Here is a 19,629-nt window from a genome sequence, read left to right as displayed (position 1 = left end):
AATAAAATAGAATGAATACCTGCTAAAGCAGCTAACTCCTATGGAGGGATGGGAAATTTCCTTGCCGGTTGATTTAGGCTTTCAATGGAGAGAAACCGAAAATTTCACCTGATGCTGGTGGGAAAGGGGGAAGTCAAGCTGAAAATTTTACTAGATTCAAAGCAAAACGGAAAACGAGCCCATGATGAAAGTTAGGGCTAAATTAGTGGCACATTAATTGTATTCTATAACTAGTTTATAACCCGTGGGAACCACGGGTGCAAAATTAATTTTATTTTCATACTAAAATATCGTAATTATTAATCAAATCATATAATTAAATTATTAATAAATACTTATTTTATGTAGTTATGTAAAATTAAAATCATTGATTCAAATAAGTATGTGAAATTAATTTTCAATATATGTTATATAGTTTTTATCTGTGAACAAAAAACGTTACGATATAATATAATGATATATGAAACTTATTGTAAAATAAAACAACCCCAATAAGTGAAGTAAATTAAAATTGGTAAATAAATCAAAATTTTAAGTTGTTAAAATAAACGTATATTATAAAAAATAAGAAATTATAAAAGAAAAATTAACAAAATCTTATTAATAATAAGAAGAAAACATGTTATGAGGAATAAAATTTTACAAACAACTTACAAATTTCTAAAAACTTCTTTATAAACAGCATTAGAAGTTTTATTTGTAAGTTTACCATCCTTATCTAAAATTAACAATTTTATTCCTTCTCTACTTTGAACACTAGATAGGGCAACATATAATTGACCATGTGTAATAACCGGATCTTTCAAAAACAAACCAACCATAGATAAGGACTGTCATTGGCTCTTGTTAATTGTCATTGCAAAACAAACAGCTAATGGAAATTGTCTTCTTTGGAATTTGAATGGGATTTTTTTTTCAGATGGTGTTAAGGTCATTCTTGGGATAAATGTCCGATTTCCAATATTACTTCCAGTTATGATAACTGCCTCAATAACACGTTTTCCCAAAGATATCACCTGTAGTCTAGTGCCATTACATAAGCCATTTTTTTATCAATGTTTCTCAATAACATAACTGGAACCCCGACTTTCAAAACTAACTTATGATTAGGCAGACCTGAGACTTTAAAACCATTTAAAACATCAGGTGAGTATAAATTGACATCAAAGTGATCATGGACAAACTCAGATTCACACAGTTTATCTGAACTTAGATATTCAACTTCATCTCCTGGAAATAATGCAAGCAAACGATCATTTATTTTTTCGACAACTTCATTTTTTGGAGCAAGTATTGCTCTTTCTTGAAAGTATTCTGGATTGCTAGAAGCTTCAAGAATTGAAGGATATACAAACTCGATTAACGAACCTATAGGATCATCAGGATCATTAATCAGAAGATCATCCGGAATATCAATAATCGCTTCGCCATCATTAAAACCACCAAGTTTCTGTTCTCCTATATCCAAAAGCCATTTTGCAAAATCCATTGTCTGTTGAAAAGCAGATGTATCACTTCCAACAGTTAGCCTCATATTCTTGGTTAGTTGATAGACTTTGCATTGTTGCCATAAATATGATGAACTTAATGAAGCATTAACAATGTCTTGTCTACTACCACCTGGAATAACAGGCAGAATTTGTCTAAAATCTCCTCCAAAAACAATTACTTTCCCTCCAAATGGCAAAGTTTCGTTTCTAGGATTATGACACTTGAATATATCTTTCAAAGTTCGATCTAAAGCTACAAATGCATGCTTGTGAATCATGGGTGCTTCATCCCAAATGATTAATGAGGTTTTTCGTAATAGACTGGCGAGTTCACTATCTGGTGATATGGAACAAATAGAAACCTCAATAAGAACCAAAGGAATCATAAACCTTGAATGTGCTGTCCTGCCACCGGTTAATAATAAAGAAACAATCCCACTCGAAGCAACATTTAAAACAATTTTAGCATTACATCTAACTGCGGTCGATAATGTCTTCCAAAGATAGGTTTTACCCGTTCCACCATAACCGTAGACAAAGAAAACACCTCCTTTATTATTGTTTATTGCAGTCATTATATCATCAAAAATGTTTTGTTGCTCAGATGTTAATGCAATAGAAAGCTGATCAAACTCATAGTTGTAGGTTATAAAAAAACATACCTGGCATCTTGGATTTGTATTCTGATCCTATGCCTTTTTCGATCTGCATTTTGAGCATCTATTTCCCCAACTACTACTACCAATCCGATAACATTTGTATATAAACATAAATATCAATAAACATATGTGCATGTTTGAAAGATAATATAAAAATTATTAAATAGAAAATACTAACCCAATGACATATTATCTGGAACAGTGCCATCGATAATCGCCCGATATTCAACAAAATCAAAGCCATTTACTGATCCCGAAAAATTGTCACACGGAGTAACAATACTGTCCAGATTCAAAGCAAGCTTTTGTAGTTGATTGGTAAGTTGAAAGCTTCTGTCCTGCATCTTTGCTAAATTTGGAGATTTGATGATAAAAGCTTCACCTTTTTTAGAAGTTTTTTGAACTTGTAAATGTAAGCTTTAGGGACATAACCTTGGATTTTGTTACCCTGAATGAAGAAAAAGTGTGAAGAAAAAGTGTGGTGCAAATATGATTAATAAAAAAAATAAAGATTACTATAAACAGTAAATATATAAATAATAAAAAAATATATGAAATATACCTCTTCGTCCATTAGAATAAGTTCAATAGAGAAAAGTTCATTTTTGTTGTAGTAATTGTCAAGTGTCCATAATCTGATAACACGAAGCTTCATTGTGAAGATGTCCTTCAAGACATCGAGATCTCGTATGAGAGTAAAATCACCAGCAGCCATGTAGATGCAGAGACGTGGAAGAGAATTAGCATCTGAAAACGTTTTGAATACAACAGTAAAGAAAACAATGACCATCAATCGATATTTGTTGGTATTTATAGGTATAAATATAAAGTAATCATGAATTATTTGCTGATTTTCAGGGATATGACTTATTTATATTTATATTCTTTATATATTCTTTATATATCTATCAATAAGTATAAACCGGATGTTTTTGAATGCAGATGAGATTATGGAGTATTAAAACTGATTTGCTGATTTCTTGGAATTGATATGATAATTTCAAGACTTACAGCAAAGAATGAGCGGGAAAATAAGGTAAATCGTATATATGGTAGTGAATATTGGAATTAAAGGGGTTTAAAAGAGGGAAATTGGAATATCAATAACTGATTTTTAGGGATATGATATACATGTCTCTGTATCTGTATTATCTATAGTTGTATGCATGTAAATTTGTAAAATTAAAATTGATTTACTAAAATTTAGGACCTGATTTTATGGAATCAGTGATATTATACTCGGTTATAGGTTATAGGTTATATCCGATTTTGAATATTGAATGAATGTAAATGTATATTTTGAATTTTGAAAATTTTAATTTTAATTTGAATTTTAATTGAATGAATGTAAACGAATTGTTGAAGTTTATTATGGTGACATGTGACATGTATACACTTTGACGCATGACAGTTTTATATGCAATCTATTTATTTATTAGAAAGGGAGATACTTTACGACATTACTAAAAAGTGAATACATCTTTCGTTTAAAATAAGATAAAATACTTTTTTTAAGATTTAAATGCATATATATTTTTTATATGGCATCGTCAATTCTAAGGTGCTGTTTGTTTTTTCGAAGCGAAATTCATGAAGTCTGCGGACCACCTCTGCAATCCTCTGTAGCAGAAAAGGTAGAACAAACGGCTGCAGCCTATAATAAGAAGCATGTTTGTTTTTTAACATCTGCAGATTGCTGCAATAAACTGAAATTTAAATAAACTAATTTTATAAACTGAAAATAGTTCTCAACACCGAAATTTAATAATTCTAGTTTTAAAACATTGAAATAATAATAAAAAGAACATGTAAAAAAACAAAAATATAAAACTTTTTTTCTTAAAAAAACTTTAAAAAATGTAAAAGAAGCTAATAGTTTTATTCTAGAAAAAAAAAACTAATTTTAAAAAACATTAAAAAAGAAAATAATAAAAAAATTAAGAAAGTATTGCAAACATTGTCTACAAAGTTCGTAAAAAATTACACATGTTAAAAAAGATGCAACTAAAATTGAAAAATTAATAAAACGGTAAAAAAAATTAAAAAAATCATGTTAAAAAAATCGTGGAAATTATAAAAATAATATGTGTCACATCCGTAAATAAAAATTTAAGAAAATCAAAGTTTAAAAAAAAAATTAAAAATAAAAATTAAAAAAAAAAAAGTTATACAAGAATTCTTAAAAAAACACTTAGAAAAAATGAAAGCTGAAGAGGTTAGAAGAGGCAAGTCAAGTGCTGCGCCACGCAGCACACGTGCAGAGGTTTTGTAGTCTGAAGTCTTCCAAAAAACAAACTGCTGTGAGAGGGAAAGTGTTGCGCGTGTGCTGCGTCGCGCAGCAATAAGTAGTTTGAAGAGGTTTTTATAGAAAAACAAACAGCACCTAAGTCTGATTCTAAAAATTAATATATATTTCATGTGAAATTAAATTTGATGCATGGTAAATATGGGAAAGTTTTAATGACATAAAATATAAAATGCCACTAAAACTAGTTCTTTTTTTATGGCATATGCGAAGTGTCATTAAAAAGCTAAATTAGTGGCACAAAATATAAATGCCACTAAAATTATGTGCAACGACCTAATCACATTTTCAATAACACAATTACATCCATAACGGCATCAAAAGACTTCCGACTCAATCAGTTGTAATCCTTTTCAAAGTGTACTTTTAAAACCATAAGTTTTTTCTTGGTATTTTTCGACCAAGCAATTAGTTCACTTACCGTAATATGACTGTCAAGAAATTGTCTCCATTTCATAAATATAGTTTGAATCGGTCTCAAAACTGAAGAAAAAACTATTTAAAATGGTTTTGTAGCACCTGGTTCCTGGTACGTAAATGTTATTTGAGTATTTCCTTTCTTTTAGCCTTGGACTCGGCGAGTCATAGGTCCGACTCGCCGAGTGGATGCGGGACCCGAGACACGTTTAAGTTGGCAACTCGGCGAGTCCATATCCTGGACTCGGCGAGTCACAGCTGTTGGATGAAACCCTAAGTTTCAGGGGTTTGCACCCTATTTAAGCGACTTATCCGCCCCAGGCCAGCCCCCATTCTCTCTCCAGAGCTCCCAACCCTCGTTTATGCTTGTTCTTTGAAGAATTGAAGCTTTGTTGTGTGCTTTTGAAGGTTTTGAAGGAGGAAGGAAGTAGATCCAGAAGAAGGGAAGCCATCCAGGCATTATTGTGTTCTGCTAGCAGTTTTCCCCATGATTCTTTGCTTAGTACTTCATTTAGGTCTTTCTTGGACAAATCCCCAAGCTTGTATGTGCATTATATGTCGTAATAAGATGTTTGACCTCTGGATCTAGGCAAGATTGAGCTCCAGGAGCTCAGATCTGTTAGCTTTATGGCCCCATGTGGCTTGTTCACCCTAGATCTACCCTTTTGAGACATTTTGAGCCCCAAAATCCATATTGGAGAATATCCACACGTAAAGTTGGAAACTTTACGTGGGATTCGTGTCCTAGAAGTCCAGTTCTGTGAATGGCATGGACTGGAATCGAGCAAATCTGTGTATTTAGTGGGTGCATGGCAACGACTCGGCGAGTCTGTTCGCGAGTCTCCAAGTTTGTCCCCTTTTCGTAGTGTCGAGTGAACAGTGAGTCACGGGGTGTGACTCAGTGAGTCGGAAGCTGAACTCATCTATAGAGGTACTCGGCAAGTCAATGCCCTGACTCGGCGAGTTCAAGGCAATCTCCTTAGATCAAGAACAGACTCGGCGAGTTGTTCATACAACTCGGCGAGTCTTAGCATAAGTGTCCGTCGGATGAAGATGAACTCGACGAGTTGTTCATACAACTCGGCGAGTAGGATGAAGGACTTGAATATTGGTTTAGAAGGTGAACTCGACGAGTTGTCGCCTAACTCGACGAGTAGGATCGGAATTCAGGGCATTCGTTTGGGTTGGGACTCGGCGAGTTGGAAAGCCAACTCGGCGAGTCGGGTCAACTGAAAGTTGACTCTGACTTCGACTTAGGGCGTGGTCAGGGGTAAAATGGTCATTTTACCCAAAGGTCAGTGAGCAGTGTTTGATGGAGTATGTTGTGGGAATTGCAGCCGGAGGATTTCTGAAGCAGCAGCAGCAGCAGTAGGCAGTCAGTTCCCGATCAGATCAGCAGCTACTTCGAGGTGAGTTACCTTCCAGTAGCGGTGGGTCTACGGCCACAATGCCGGCCCACCAGTAGGAGTTATTTGTAGATGTTTGTCTCTATGATATTCATCTAGGTATTGCCTGCATTATGTTATGTGCTAGTATGATATGATGCTATGTGCAAGTGACAGTAGGGAGAGATAGTCCCCGAAGTATCCGGTCGGTAGGACCGAAGGGGAGGCCAGCACCCAGATATGCTAGGCAGTATCCGGTCGGTAGGACCTAAGGGGAGGCCAGCACCCAGATATGCTAGGCAGTATCCGGTCGGTAGGACCGAAGGGGAGGCCAACACCCAAATATGCTAGGCAGTATCCGATCGAAAGGACTGAAGGGTAGGCCAGCACCCAGATATGCTAGGCAATGTCCGGTCGAGAGGGCCAAAGGGGAAGGTCGGGCACCCAGATATGCCTGACAATATATGTATGTTATGAGATTATTTGGTATGTGGTACGGTGGGGGAACTCACTAATCTTTGTGCTTATAGTTTTCAATTTTGGTTTCAGGTACCTCCACAGCTAGGGGAAAGGAGCCGGCACGGTAGCAGCATGTCACACACACACTCTCTGGTTTCCGCATTTACGAGATTATCTGGGATTTATACTCTGATATTTTGATTGGTTGTATGATTTGGCTTTTAGACACGGTTTACGTTGTATCATGGTTTGATCAAACAATGTTTTAATTATTAAAGTCTTCTAAAGTAATGTTTTTAAACGAAATTTTGGGACGTGAAAATTGGGTCGTTACAAGTTGGTATCAGAGCCCTGGTTTGAGGGATTCGGACACACCTTCGGGAGTGTATGAACTCAAATCGAGGGATTAAAAGATTTTCTAAAGGAAAATGTTTTCTAAAATTGAGAAAAGAGTTTGAGAAAGAACGAAGTGTGTGATGTGCGCGACCGGCCGAGCTCAAGTAAGTATTCCCCAAAGTACCCATACAAGTTTATGTTATGTTTATCAGCTTTTGTAGAATAGCATGCTAGAATAGGACTAAGGATCTAGGAGTTATGCCTTATGTGCCTGCTTTATGTGTTTCAGTTGTATGAGAGTTGCATGCTAGACATTGAGTAGACAGTAAGTAGGATAGCCTGATTAGGTTATGCCTGGTAGTATGGGCTTAGTACTAAATGCTAGCTCAGTTCCTGAAAGAAGATAGAGTTAATTGAGATTGTTACCCTTATCTGAATGTTGCTTGCTTCGTGCTACGTGGGTGATGTGTGTAAAACCAACTAGTTTTAATCCTACTAACTTAGACACAAAATAAACACACGAAAGGCAGTGTACCTATCGATTAGTAATATAGTTCAAGCAAGTAGGGTATCGAACACAGGGAACGGTAAACAATTAAAATAAATGCTAATATTATATAAATAAAACAAATAACAAAATGGGGGTTTTCTCTAGTTTTACAAGACTAGAAACTTAATTAGAATAACCAACACACAAATTAACTAACTAGCAACTAAAACAATTAATTACCAACTAAATTCAATAGTAAAGAGGACTTCTGTTTAGGTACGACTCATTTGTTCCCATGGATGATTTTAATGTATCAGATTAATTCTTCATTGGCTACCGATTAAGATAATTAGGTTCACGTTCGCTATTCCTAATTCTTAGAAAACAAATTAACTCAAGCAATGGCCAGTTGTCTAAATTAACGGGTTTCCTAGATTATTGATACGGGTTAAGTAAGACTTGTAATGGTTAATTAAATTGACCCTTCAATTAACCTATTGCTGATGTTCATCAAACAATCTCACACATTAACTTACCTATCTTCTAGTTAATTCTAGTTTCACATTCGTTATTCCTAGACATACAACTATGTGGTCACAATAAATCATATGAAATTAATAACTAAGAGATGTTCATACAACTTAATTACTAATTTATTAACAGAAAAATAGTTATTGTCAACAGATAAGGTTCTTTAACAAGCTTAACAAAACATAATTACCAATTAAAAATAATCCTACTCAAATAATCAATCCATGTTCACAAAATTGTCTACCCTAACAGAAGAATAAGTTTTTAGCTCATGATTGCAGTAAACATAAACTCAAAAACAAAATCAAAGTATATAAACATGATTCAAATCAAAAAGTTACTAAGAATAAACCAAAATTGTCTTGATTCTCTTCACAATTGAATGTAGGGTTGATTCTTTAGTTCCTCACGACCTAGCAGCCCTTCCAATCGTTTCTCAACCTCCTAGGGTTTCTCTCCATGCTAGGGTATCGATCTGAAAGTCCCTTTATATAGATTTTCACAAAACAGAGGCTACTCGGCGAGTCCAGTGACCTACTCGGCGAGTCCGTCACTTAAAACCCGTGCACGGCAAGTCAGCGCGTCCAGAATCGCGAAACTTCTGATCAACTCGGCGAGTAATCTACCCTACTCGCCGAGTATGTTTCGAATCAGCATTTTCTCAAAAGACGAAAGTCGTCCGAAATTGTGTCTACTTTTCAGAACATTTTGAATCTCGTCAATCGGAGTTACGGTTTATGAGATATGGCCAAAACACTGACGAGGGGTCAAGCTGTCCAGCAACATCCTTCTTTCTTCAAAATCCAAGATTCAAGCTTCCAATCGCTAGTTCCGCTTCCTTTTCTATCCGAGCATGTAATTGTTGCTGAAAAATGAAATTATAAACTAATTAAGCACCTTTTGTTCATTAAATGAGATAAAAACAACATAAAGTATTAAGATAATGCATGAATTTTATAACTAAATATGCCCATATCAGTGGGACTCTGAATAATGGGAGATAGCCATTAGGCGAATGCGTCACGTCACATGTGATCAGGGTTGAATAATCTTAGAGTGCTAGATTTGATCCTACTGCGCAGCTCTTGTTTGAGTCCGACGAGTCGGGTACTCGAAGGATTATCTAGGCCTCGTCACATGTGATGGTATTCGGGTAATGGCTAATTGGCATTACAAGGAGGCCTGCAGCAGCTGAGGACTGGTTAGAGTGGAATTAGAGATTTCCCTAGGGCAAGCCTAGGATGAGTATAACAGTGATCAGCAGTAGTGAAAGGGGATCTGGTGGAGTCGAGACATCCCTTGAAGAAGGTACGGATAAATGTGGAAGGTAGTATGGGCCCGTACTACTGAAAGCAGAGGATTTGTACCCGAACCAAGGAAGGCCAAGATAAGACCAGGGAACTTGCAAGTAGTTGTGATCCCTCAGGAAGTATCAGTATCACTAATGATTGTGTTATGTATTGCAGAATGGTGGTACTTCGATCGAGGCCGGTAGATGGCGGTTCAGGAGAGGGGTCAGGTTCGGGATCAGGTTCCGAGCCGGTTGATGAGAGACTACACGAGTTCATCGCGTCAGAGATCACCAGAGGCATCCTTGAGTCGACCCCCATTCTCTTTGGGTCGATAAAGGAAGGGATCATGGAGTTGATGGAGGATCGCCTTCAGGCATTCCGGAGTGATATGGCATCTAGCCAGTCGGGATCTCGCACACTATCCTTCAAGGACTTCAGGGGCAGTGGTGCGCCGGACTTCCATGGGGTGAAGGACCCCATTGCTGCCAGACGATGGATTGGAGACATCGAGTCTGGACAGTTGACTAGCTTCTGCCCCGAGGAGTCGAAGGTGAGGTATGCAGCAGGGTGTTTACGGGACCGAGCCCGGGATTGGTGGGAGTCAGTGGGTGACTCGTTAGGAGCCTCGGCTATCGAGGCTATGACCTGGTCGGACTTTGTGACCAGGTTCAGAGCAGAGTTTGCGCCGGCTGTCGAGCTTCAGCAGTTGGCCAGGGAGTTTCTAGACATGAGGCAGACGACGGAGACTGTGGCGGAGATCACCGCCAAGTTCTGGGAGAGGGCTTTGTTGGTGCCCCAGTATGCTGGTGACGAGGACATGAGGAGGACTCGTTATCATGATATGCTACGAGCTGACATGCGGGAGTATGTTAGCTTTTCGGCTTGCCCTACCCTGGACTGCATGATTGCCAGGGCGAGGGAAAGGGAGATAGATTTGGAGCACATCCGGAAACGGAAGGCAGAAGAGGGTCAGTCAGGAGGGGCTTCGGGGAAGAAGCCCAAGGGGTTTGATGCGGGGCCGAAAGGCCAACAAGGATGGGGACGCTGCAGGAAATGAGGCAAGGCGCACGAGGGGACATGTAGGATGGGATCATCAGGCTGCTACAAGTGCGGCAAGTCTAGGCACATCAGCAGGGATTGCACTGCTCGGGCAGCAGTTATTTAGACATCAGAGTTGCTGTGTTTTCACTGCAACCAGAGGGGCCACAAGAAGGCCAATTGCCCCCAGTTGATAGTTTCAGCGCCGGTGAAGGTGCCAGCTCCAGCGACCCTGCGGATCACGGATGGTCGGCAGGGCAAGGCAGAGGCTCCAGTGGTGAGGAGCCAAGCATTCCAGCTGACTACCGAGGAGGCACACGCCGCACCCGATGTGGTGACGGGTATGATTCTTTCCCTCTATCTTATTTGTATGATGTTATGTTATTGATATGTGCTCTGTATGTATATGTATGCATTAGGATCGTTCCATGTGAACAGCCTCCCAGTTCAGGTATTATTTGATTCGGGTGCATCCTGATCATTCGTTTCCCTTGCGCTTAGCAAGAAGTTTCATGAGCCATCAGGCGAGTTAGATTTCCCTTTGGAGGTGGAGATTGCTGATGATCGATCGGTGCGAGCATCGATGGTATTTCGAGATTGCATGTTGCGTTTGTTCGAGGAGCGCTATTTGGTAGATTTGGTTCCCATTCTGTTGCGTGGGAACAAGGTGATTATAGGCATGGATTGGCTGAGCCCTAATGGGGCGGTGATAGATTGCGCGCAGCAGCTAGTGTGGGTCAGGACCCCAAGCGGGGGAGAGTTAGTGATTCATGGTGAGAGGCCTCAGTATGGACCCGTTGTACGTTCAGCAGCGAAGGCTAGGCGCTACCTTCAGCAGGGATGCGCAGGATATGCCGCGTATGTGATGGATACCCGGGAGGCGGGTAAGGCGACAGTGAGCGGGGTTCCAGTGGTCCGAGATTTCGCAGATGTTTTTCCAGAGGAGCTTCCTGGGATACCTCCGGAGCGACAGGTTGAGTTTAGGATTGACCTTGTTCCTGGTGCGGCTCCGATAGCCAAGGCACCGTATCGGTTGGCTCCTCCCGAGATGCAGGAGTTGTCTACGCAGCTGCAGGAGCTGCTAGACAAGGGATTTATTCGTCCGAGTAGTTTGACCTGGGGAGCCCCGATTCTGTTTGTGAAGAAGAAGGACGGGTCGCATTGGATGTGTATAGATTACCGGGAGATGAACAAGGTAACGGTGAAGAACCGTTACCCGCTTCGGAGGATTGATGACCTCTTTGACCAGCTTCAGGGAGCATCTTGGTTCTCCAAGATTGATTTGCGTTCGGGTTATCATCAGATGAGGGTCAGGGAGGAGGATATGCAGAAGACCGCGTTTCGGACGCGCTATGGCCATTATGAGTTCGTGGTGATGCCGTTTGGGCTCACCAATGCTCCTGCCGCGTTCATGGACCTCATGAACTGCGTATGCAGACCGATGCTGGATCGGTCTGTAATAGTCTTTATCGATGATATCTTGGTTTATTCCAAGACTCGGGAGGAACATGAGGAGCATCTGAGAGAGGTGTTGGAGACCCTGAGGAGGGAGAGCTTGTATGCCAAGTTCTCCAAGTGTGAGTTTTGGTTGCGCGAGGTGCAATTTCTTGGATACCTCGTCAACCAGAACGGGATTCTGGTCGATCCGGCCAAGGTCGAGGCCGTGATGAGATGGGAGGTTCCGAAGTCTCCATCTGAGATTCGGAGTTTCCTGGGATTGGCAGGCTACTATCGAAGATTTATCCAAGATTTCTCCAAGATAGTCGTACCCCTGACGCGGCTGACAAAGAAAGTCGTGGTCTTTCGGTGGGGACCCGAGCAGCAGGCTGCATTTGAGACGCTGAGACAGAGACTGTGCGAGGCGCCGATCTTAGCCCTGCCAGAGGGCGTAGAGGATTTTGTGGTTTATTGTGATGCGTCCATTTCTGGGTTAGGCGCGGTACTGATGCAGAGGGGGCATGTCATTGCCTATGCTTCGAGGCAGCTCAAGCCTCATGAGGTGAACTACCCGACGCACGATTTGGAGTTGGGAGCGGTGGTCTTTTCCCTCAAGATTTGGCGGCATTACCTCTACGGGGTTTGATGTACCATCTACACGGACCACAAGAGTTTGAGGTACCTCATGGATCAGCCGAATCTGAACATGAGGCAGCGTCGATGGTTGGACGTGGTGAAGGATTATGATTGTGAGATCCTTTACCACCCGGGGAAGGCCAATGTGGTGTCCGATGCGCTTAGCCGCAAGGCGGCGCTGATCAGGGACGTTTGTATGAGGATGACCGTGGTGACTCCCCTGTTGGAGCAGATTCGGGAGGCTCAACAGGAGGCTATCAAGGAGGAACATCGGAAGAGTGAGCGTGTTGTGGGTCAGGTTTCCTCCTTTGATTATGATAGACGAGGACTTTTGACACTGCACCGTAGGGTGTGGGTGCCGTATCATGGAGGCGTGCGCCAGATTTTGATGGAGGAGGCACACAAGTCCCGATTCTCCATTCATCCTGGGGCGACGAAGATGTATAGGGATCTTCGTCTAGATTATTGGTGGCCCTGCATGAAGCGGGATGTGGAATGGTACGTTGAGCGATGCTTGACCTGCAGGAAGGTCAAGGCCGAACATCAGAGGCCGCATGGCAAGATGCAGCCGTTGGACATCCCACTGTGGAAATGGGAGGATATCACGATCGACTTTATCACGAAACTTCCCAGGACCGCGCGTGGAGTGAATTCGATTTGGGTCATTGTGGATCGATTGACCAAGAGTGCTCACTTTATCCCGATTCAGGAGAGCATATCGGCCGAGAAATTGGCCAACATCTATATCAGGGAGATTGTGGCTCGGCATGGGGTGCCAGTATCAGTGATCTCGGACAGGGATGTGCGTTTTACTTCCAGATTTTGGAATTGATTCCATGACGAGCTGGGCACTCGCCTACATTTCAGCACTGCCTTTCACCCGCAGACGGATGGTCAGAGCGAGCGAACCATCCAGACTCTGGAGGATATGCTGCGGGCGTGCGTGCTAGACTTCGGTGGTAGCTGGGATACCTATCTTCCCCTGGCCGAGTTCTCCTACAACAACAGCTATCACGCGAGTATCGATCGCCCTCCTTTCGAGATGTTGTACGGACGGAGGTGCAGGACCTTGATATGCTGGGGTGAAGTTGGCCAAAGGGTCATGGGGAGCACCGAAGTGGTGCTCAAGACGACCGAGAGGATCCAACAGGTGCGGAGCAGGCTTCAGACTACTCAGAGTCGGCGGAAAAGTTATGCCGACAAGCGTCGATCCGATTTGGAGTTCCAAGTCGGGGATATGGTTCTCCTGAAGGTGTCGCCTTGGAAAGGCGTCATTCGATTCAGGAAGCGGGGCAAGTTGGGCCCGCGATTCATTGGACCGTTCAGGGTCGTAGCCCAGGTGGGCAAGGTAGCATATAGATTGGATCTGCCAGCCGAGCTCAGCCAGATCCACAGCACTTTCCATGTTTCTCAGTTGTGAAAGTGCCTAGTGGATGATTCAGCGGTTGTGTCGTTAGAGGACATTAAGGTTGATGACAGCCTAAATTACATTGAGCGCCCAGTCGCAATCCTCGACAGGAAGTCAAAGGATTTGAGGAACAAGAGGGTGGAGCTAGTGAAGGTGCAATGGCAGCACCGCAAGGGTTCGGAATGGACTTGGGAGCCGACGGACGAGATGATGGAGCATTATCCCGAGCTGTTTCAGGATCAAGCAGCAGAATTCGAGGACGAAGTCTAAAATAAGTGGGGGAGATTTGTAGCACCCGGTTCCTGGTACGTAAATGTTATTTGAGTATTTCCTTTCTTTTAGCCTTGGACTCGGCGAGTCATAGGTTCGACTTGCCGAGTGGATGCGGGACCCGGGACACGTTTAAGTTGGCGACTCGGCGAGTCCATATCCTGGACTCGGCGAGTCACAGCTGTTGGATGAAACCCTAAGTTTCAGGGGTTTGCACCCTATTTAAGCGACTTATCCGCCCCAGGCCAGCCCCTATTCTCTCTCCAGAGCTCCCAACCCTCGTTTATGCTTGTTCTTTGAAGAATTGAAGCTTTGTTGTGTGCTTTTGAAGGTTTTGAAGGAGGAAGGAAGTAGATCCAGAAGAAGGGAAGCCATCCAGGCATTATTGTGTTCTGCCAGCAGTTCCTTTGAGGTATAACCCGTTTTCCCCATGATTCTTTGCTTAGTACTTCATTTAGGTCTTTCTTGGACAAATCCCCAAGCTTGTATGTGCATTATATGTCGTAATAAGATGTTTGACCTCTGGATCTAGGCAAGATTGAGCTCCAGGAGCTAAGATCTGTTAGCTTTATGGCCCCATGTTGCTTGTTCACCCTAGATCTACCCTTTTGAGACATTTTGAGCCCTAAAATCCATATTGGTGAATATCCACACATAAAGTTGGAAACTTTACGTGTGATTCGTGTCCTAGAAGTCCAGATCTGTGAATGACATGGACTGGAATCGAGCAAATCTGTGTATTTAGTGGGTGCATGGTAACGACTCGGCGAGTCGTTCATATGACTCGGCGAGTCTATTCGCGAGTCTCCGAGTTTGTCCCCTTTTCGTAGTGTCGAGTGAACAGTGAGTCACGGGGTGTGACTCAGTGAGTCGGAAGCCGAACGCATCTATGGAGGTACTCGGCGAGTCAATGCCCTGACTCGGCGAGTTCAAGGCAATCTCCTTAGATCAAGAACAGACTCGACGAGTTGTTCATACAACTCGGTGAGTCTTAGCTTAAGTGTCCGTCGGATGAAGATGAACTCAACGATTTGTTCATACAACTCGGTGAGTAGGATGAAGGACTTGAATATTGGTTTAGAAGGTGAACTCGACGAGTCGTAGCCTAACTCGACGAGTAGGATCGGAATTCAGGGCAGTCGTTTGGGTTGGGACTCGGCGAGATGGAAAGCCAACTCGGCGAGTCGGGTCAACTGAAAGTTGACTCTGACTTCGACTTAGGGCGTGGTCAGGGGTAAAATGGTCATTTTACCCAAAGGTCAGTGAGCAGTGTTTGATGGAGTATGTTGTGGGAATTGCAGCCGGAGGATTTCCGGAGCAGCAGCAGCAGCAGTAGGCAGTCAGTTCCCGATCAGATCAGCAGCTACTTCGAGGTGAGTTACCTTCCAGTAGCGGTGGGTCTACGGCCACAATGCCGGCCCACCAGTAGGAGTTATTTGTAGATGTTTATCTCTGTGATATTCATCTAGGTATTGCCTGCATTATGTTATGTGCTAGTATGATATGATGTTATGTGCTAGTGATAGTATGGGGAGATAGTCCCCGAAGTATCCGGTCGGTAGGACCGAAAGGGAGCCCAGCACCCAGATATGCTAGGCAGTATCCGGTCGGTAGGACCGAAGGGGAGGCCAGCACCCAGATATGCTAGGCAGTATCCGGTCGGTAGGACCGAAGGGGAGGCCAGCACCCAAATATGCTAGGCAGTATCCGGTCGAAAGGACCGAAAGGGAAGCCAACACCCAGATATGCTAGGCAATGTCCGGTCGAGAGGGCCGAAGGGGAAGGTCGGGCACCCAGATATGCCTGACAATATATGTATGTTATGAGATTATTTGGTATGTGGCACGGTGGGGGAACTCACTAAGCTTTGTGCTTACAGTTTTCAGTTTTGGTTTCAGGTACCTCCACAGCTAGGGGAAAGGAGTCGGCGCGGTAGCAGCATGTCACACACACACTCTCTGGTTTCCGCATTTACGAGATTCTCTGGGATTTATAATCTGATATTTTGATTGGTTGTATGATTTGGCTTTTAGACACGGTTTACGTTGTATCATGGTTTGATCAAATAATGTTTTAATTATTAAAGTCTTCTAAAGTAATGTTTTAAAACGAAATTTTTGGACGTGAAAATTGGGTCGTTACTGGTTTGCTAATATTTTGCCCTATGATGCATGCAAACTTCAACTTGTTCGTTGTTCTCGTATCCCGATACTCCATGGAAACGGAAACTCCATAGAAACGCCTAGGAAAAGTTTCCATAACGTATCTAGTAAACACGATACATTTATGTGCAGTATCCTCCAAGTTTCCGCCAAGTTTCTATTTTCTTTAGGGCTTGCATGGGCCTTTTCGGTCCAACAAAGTCTAATGAGTTATATTAATCGACTCCTAACTTAATACCCTACAAGCGAAAGCCGATTCTCCTTTAAGTCTGTCTACTACCTCGTCGATAAGACGATCACTCATCACAGTGATCACCAAACAGAAATAAGCAAACCTGCAAACCATTCATGGATTCTCCAATTAAGAAATCACTAATCAGACACCGATTTATATATTTTGGAATTTCTTTAATATATATATATATATATATATATATATATATATATATATATATATAGTTAGGTTCAAATGTTTTCATTATATATTGTGTGCGTGTATTACTGATTCTGGACCAATCATTTTAGTTATTTTAAGAAAGTAATTAATGCATATTAAATGCTGAAGATGTAATTAATACCTATTATATCTTCAACATGTAATATGCATTAATTACTTTCTTAAAATAACTAAAATGATTGGTCCAGAATCAGTCATACATGCATACAATAGATAGTGAAAACAAAATAACCTAGCCCTATATATATATATATATATATATATATATATATATATATATATAAAAGTAGGTTCACGCGAAAACATAGATATATCTCTCGAAAACACGAAAACAGATTATGTCTTATGAAAATTAAACACATATACTATGAAAAAATAAATTTATTAGCAATAATATATATATATATATATATATATATATATATATATATATATATATATATATATATATATATATATATATATATATATATGTCTTTTCATATTTTTATATTGTGGTATTTTGTCGTATCTTTAATTTTTTAGTTTTACTATTTCCACATTTTATACCAACTCACAGAAAGCCGTATTGGTCCAAAATCAGTAATATAAAATGGATCATTAACTTTTGGGATTAAACCAATAAAAGACGGATTCAAAAAAATAATCCATGCATAGATTACTATAACGGCACATTGAATAGCCAATATATATGATCCAAGCATGCAAGCCTAATTAATTAGGAAATCCTTACAATTGTAATTGCAGCTCTTTAAGCCAGCTCTCTTAAATGACTAAAAAGTAAGTGTATCCTACATATATTGGAAACAAATGAAAGGGTACGTATACCTTTGCATGGAACTTTAAATCAAGGAGCTAAATATGCCCATGCCCACCTCTTTTTTAGAGATTCTTGCTCATAATTTCATATTGTGTCAAGTTGATTCTTGGCATCTGTATCTTTCTCTTTTATCCACTCTATAAAATTGCAAATGTTTTTGTGTACGCATCCGCCTTGTTTAATACTGCTTGTAACCTTCTCTTTGATATCAATGGCCTTAGCTCTGAATGCATTATCTCCGAGCAGCTGCTCTACCTTACCTTTTATTTCTCCTGATCTGATGATACCTGCCTCATCTTTGTCAAACCCCAGCCCAGTTTTCCAGATGTCTCGAATGTAAATTTCATTCTGAAACTGATCAGCAAAGTATGGCCAGCACAAGAAAGGGAGTCCATTTGTAACACCCTCTAAAGTAGAATTCCAACCACAATGACTCACAAAACAAGCCACGGAAGGATGAGCTAATACTTTCTGTTGTGGTGCCCAACTCAGAATTCTTCCACGAGAACCTACTCTTTCCAGAAACCCATCTGGGTAAGCAGCTGTAGTCTCCTTTGTCATGCCTTGTCGCACAACCCACAAGAATGGTCTGTTGCTAAGTTCAAGACCAAGTGCCAATTCTTCAAACTGTGTTTGGTTGAAAATGGTGAAGCTCCCAAAAGCTACGTATATGACCGAACATGGTGGCTGTTGGTCGAGCCATGCTAAACAGGTGGAGTCTTCTTGCCAGAAGTGACCTACTTGGTCAGCACGTCGGTTGCTTGCTAGCAGAGGGCCAATTGGCAATAGTTGTGGGAAGAGGTTAAGTGCTCCAGGCTCCAGCTCAGCAGTTGATCTGCATAAATGCCATTCCGTCAATCTGGAAGCTTCAGCAGCTTCTTTTACAACTTCAAAGAAAGCTTCTGAAGTGGGCAAGTCCTCAAAGCGTGTCCACCAGAGGTTCGTTGGTTTTATAAGTGGCATTGTTTCTGATAGCTTAATCATCTCCTGATTTAGAGGTATGCCTGAAATAATATATATATTAAGAAAGGTTAAACAACCTTCTTATCAAGCTATAAAATGAAATTTGTAATCATTGCATGTTTCACCATTGTTGTTAATGATTCCATCATCAATCAATTTCTGACAGCTCAACATGGAAGTTAGCGTAGTAACTGAGGCTGGCCAGACGGCTGCTCTTCTAATTCCCATCTTCTTTGCGACTTTTATGGCCCATCCCATGCAATCATCAGCAATAATACAGGTAACTTTGTTGTTGTCTTCTTTGTTAATTGTCTCTATTAGTTCTTCCAGTTTTCCAGGCATAATTTGTAATATTGATCTGGTCAACTTTGAAAGGTCACTTCTGTCCTCCCATGGTTCTAACCCATCAGGGATTGAAACCGACTGCAATAGATCACTAAACCCATCATTTTCTAACGCATTGCTTTTTACCTGCTTATGAGTGACCTCTGTGTTTACAACTGTAACTTTGACATCTTGATTAACTAAACGTTGAGCAAGCTCGATTATAGGGATTACATGGCCTTGTGCGGGATAAGGTATGATTAGAACATGAGGTTTTGCCATGATTTGTGAATTAAGTTTTCTTGGGAGGTTGAAACAAGTATTGGTGGTTTGTATACTTTGAGATTTGCTCCATTTTTATTGGCAGAAATGACTGAGACGTCAACAATTTTTTGAACGCTTTTTTGTTGCCTTGTTTATTTATTTATTTTTGGAAGGGCTTGTTGGCTGCTTTGTGCAAAATTATGCTAAAGTCGGTTTGTCGGTTCTAAAGTGTCGTGATTCCATGCTCTCGAAACGTGCGATGTTATTAATTAGCAAGGAAAACGCTAGCCAGCATCAGCTAACAACAAGTAACCAAAGAGCTGACACAGTATTAAACAAACCATTAAGCCGGTCCGTTTAAACTTTAAAGAAATATTGTGGTTTAATTCCACGTGAGCACCCAGTGGGAGCAAAGAATATTCTCCACATCGATACCTAGCTAGCTTGTTTAGATCAACTTTCTTAGGAATTTTGTCTAGGGTTACA

The 19,629-nt window shown here is 41.1% G+C and overlaps 1 protein-coding gene and 1 pseudogene across 1 annotated transcript; both read right to left on the bottom strand.

Annotated features, from left to right (window-relative positions):
• Positions 1 to 650: 650 nt before the first annotated feature.
• LOC111890348 (uncharacterized) lies at positions 651 to 2,493 on the bottom strand (annotated as a pseudogene).
• Positions 2,494 to 17,533: 15,040 nt separating this feature from the next.
• Positions 17,534 to 19,161, bottom strand: LOC111890351 (UDP-glycosyltransferase 83A1). The gene is made up of 2 exons (XM_023886476.3): positions 18,681 to 19,161; positions 17,534 to 18,596 (listed from the first exon to the last, which is right to left on the bottom strand). Exons 1-2 carry the CDS (start codon positions 19,159 to 19,161, stop codon positions 17,677 to 17,679), a joined length of 1,401 nt encoding a protein of 466 aa, XP_023742244.1. The 3' UTR covers positions 17,534 to 17,676.
• Positions 19,162 to 19,629: the final 468 nt, after the last annotated feature.

The sequence above is a fragment of the Lactuca sativa genome, chromosome 3 (assembly GCF_002870075.4).
Source record: "Lactuca sativa cultivar Salinas chromosome 3, Lsat_Salinas_v11, whole genome shotgun sequence".
Classification (NCBI taxonomy): Eukaryota; Viridiplantae; Streptophyta; class Magnoliopsida; order Asterales; family Asteraceae; genus Lactuca; species Lactuca sativa.
Note: the sequence above shows the minus strand (reverse complement) of the source record. Positions and strands in the feature narration are given on the sequence as shown.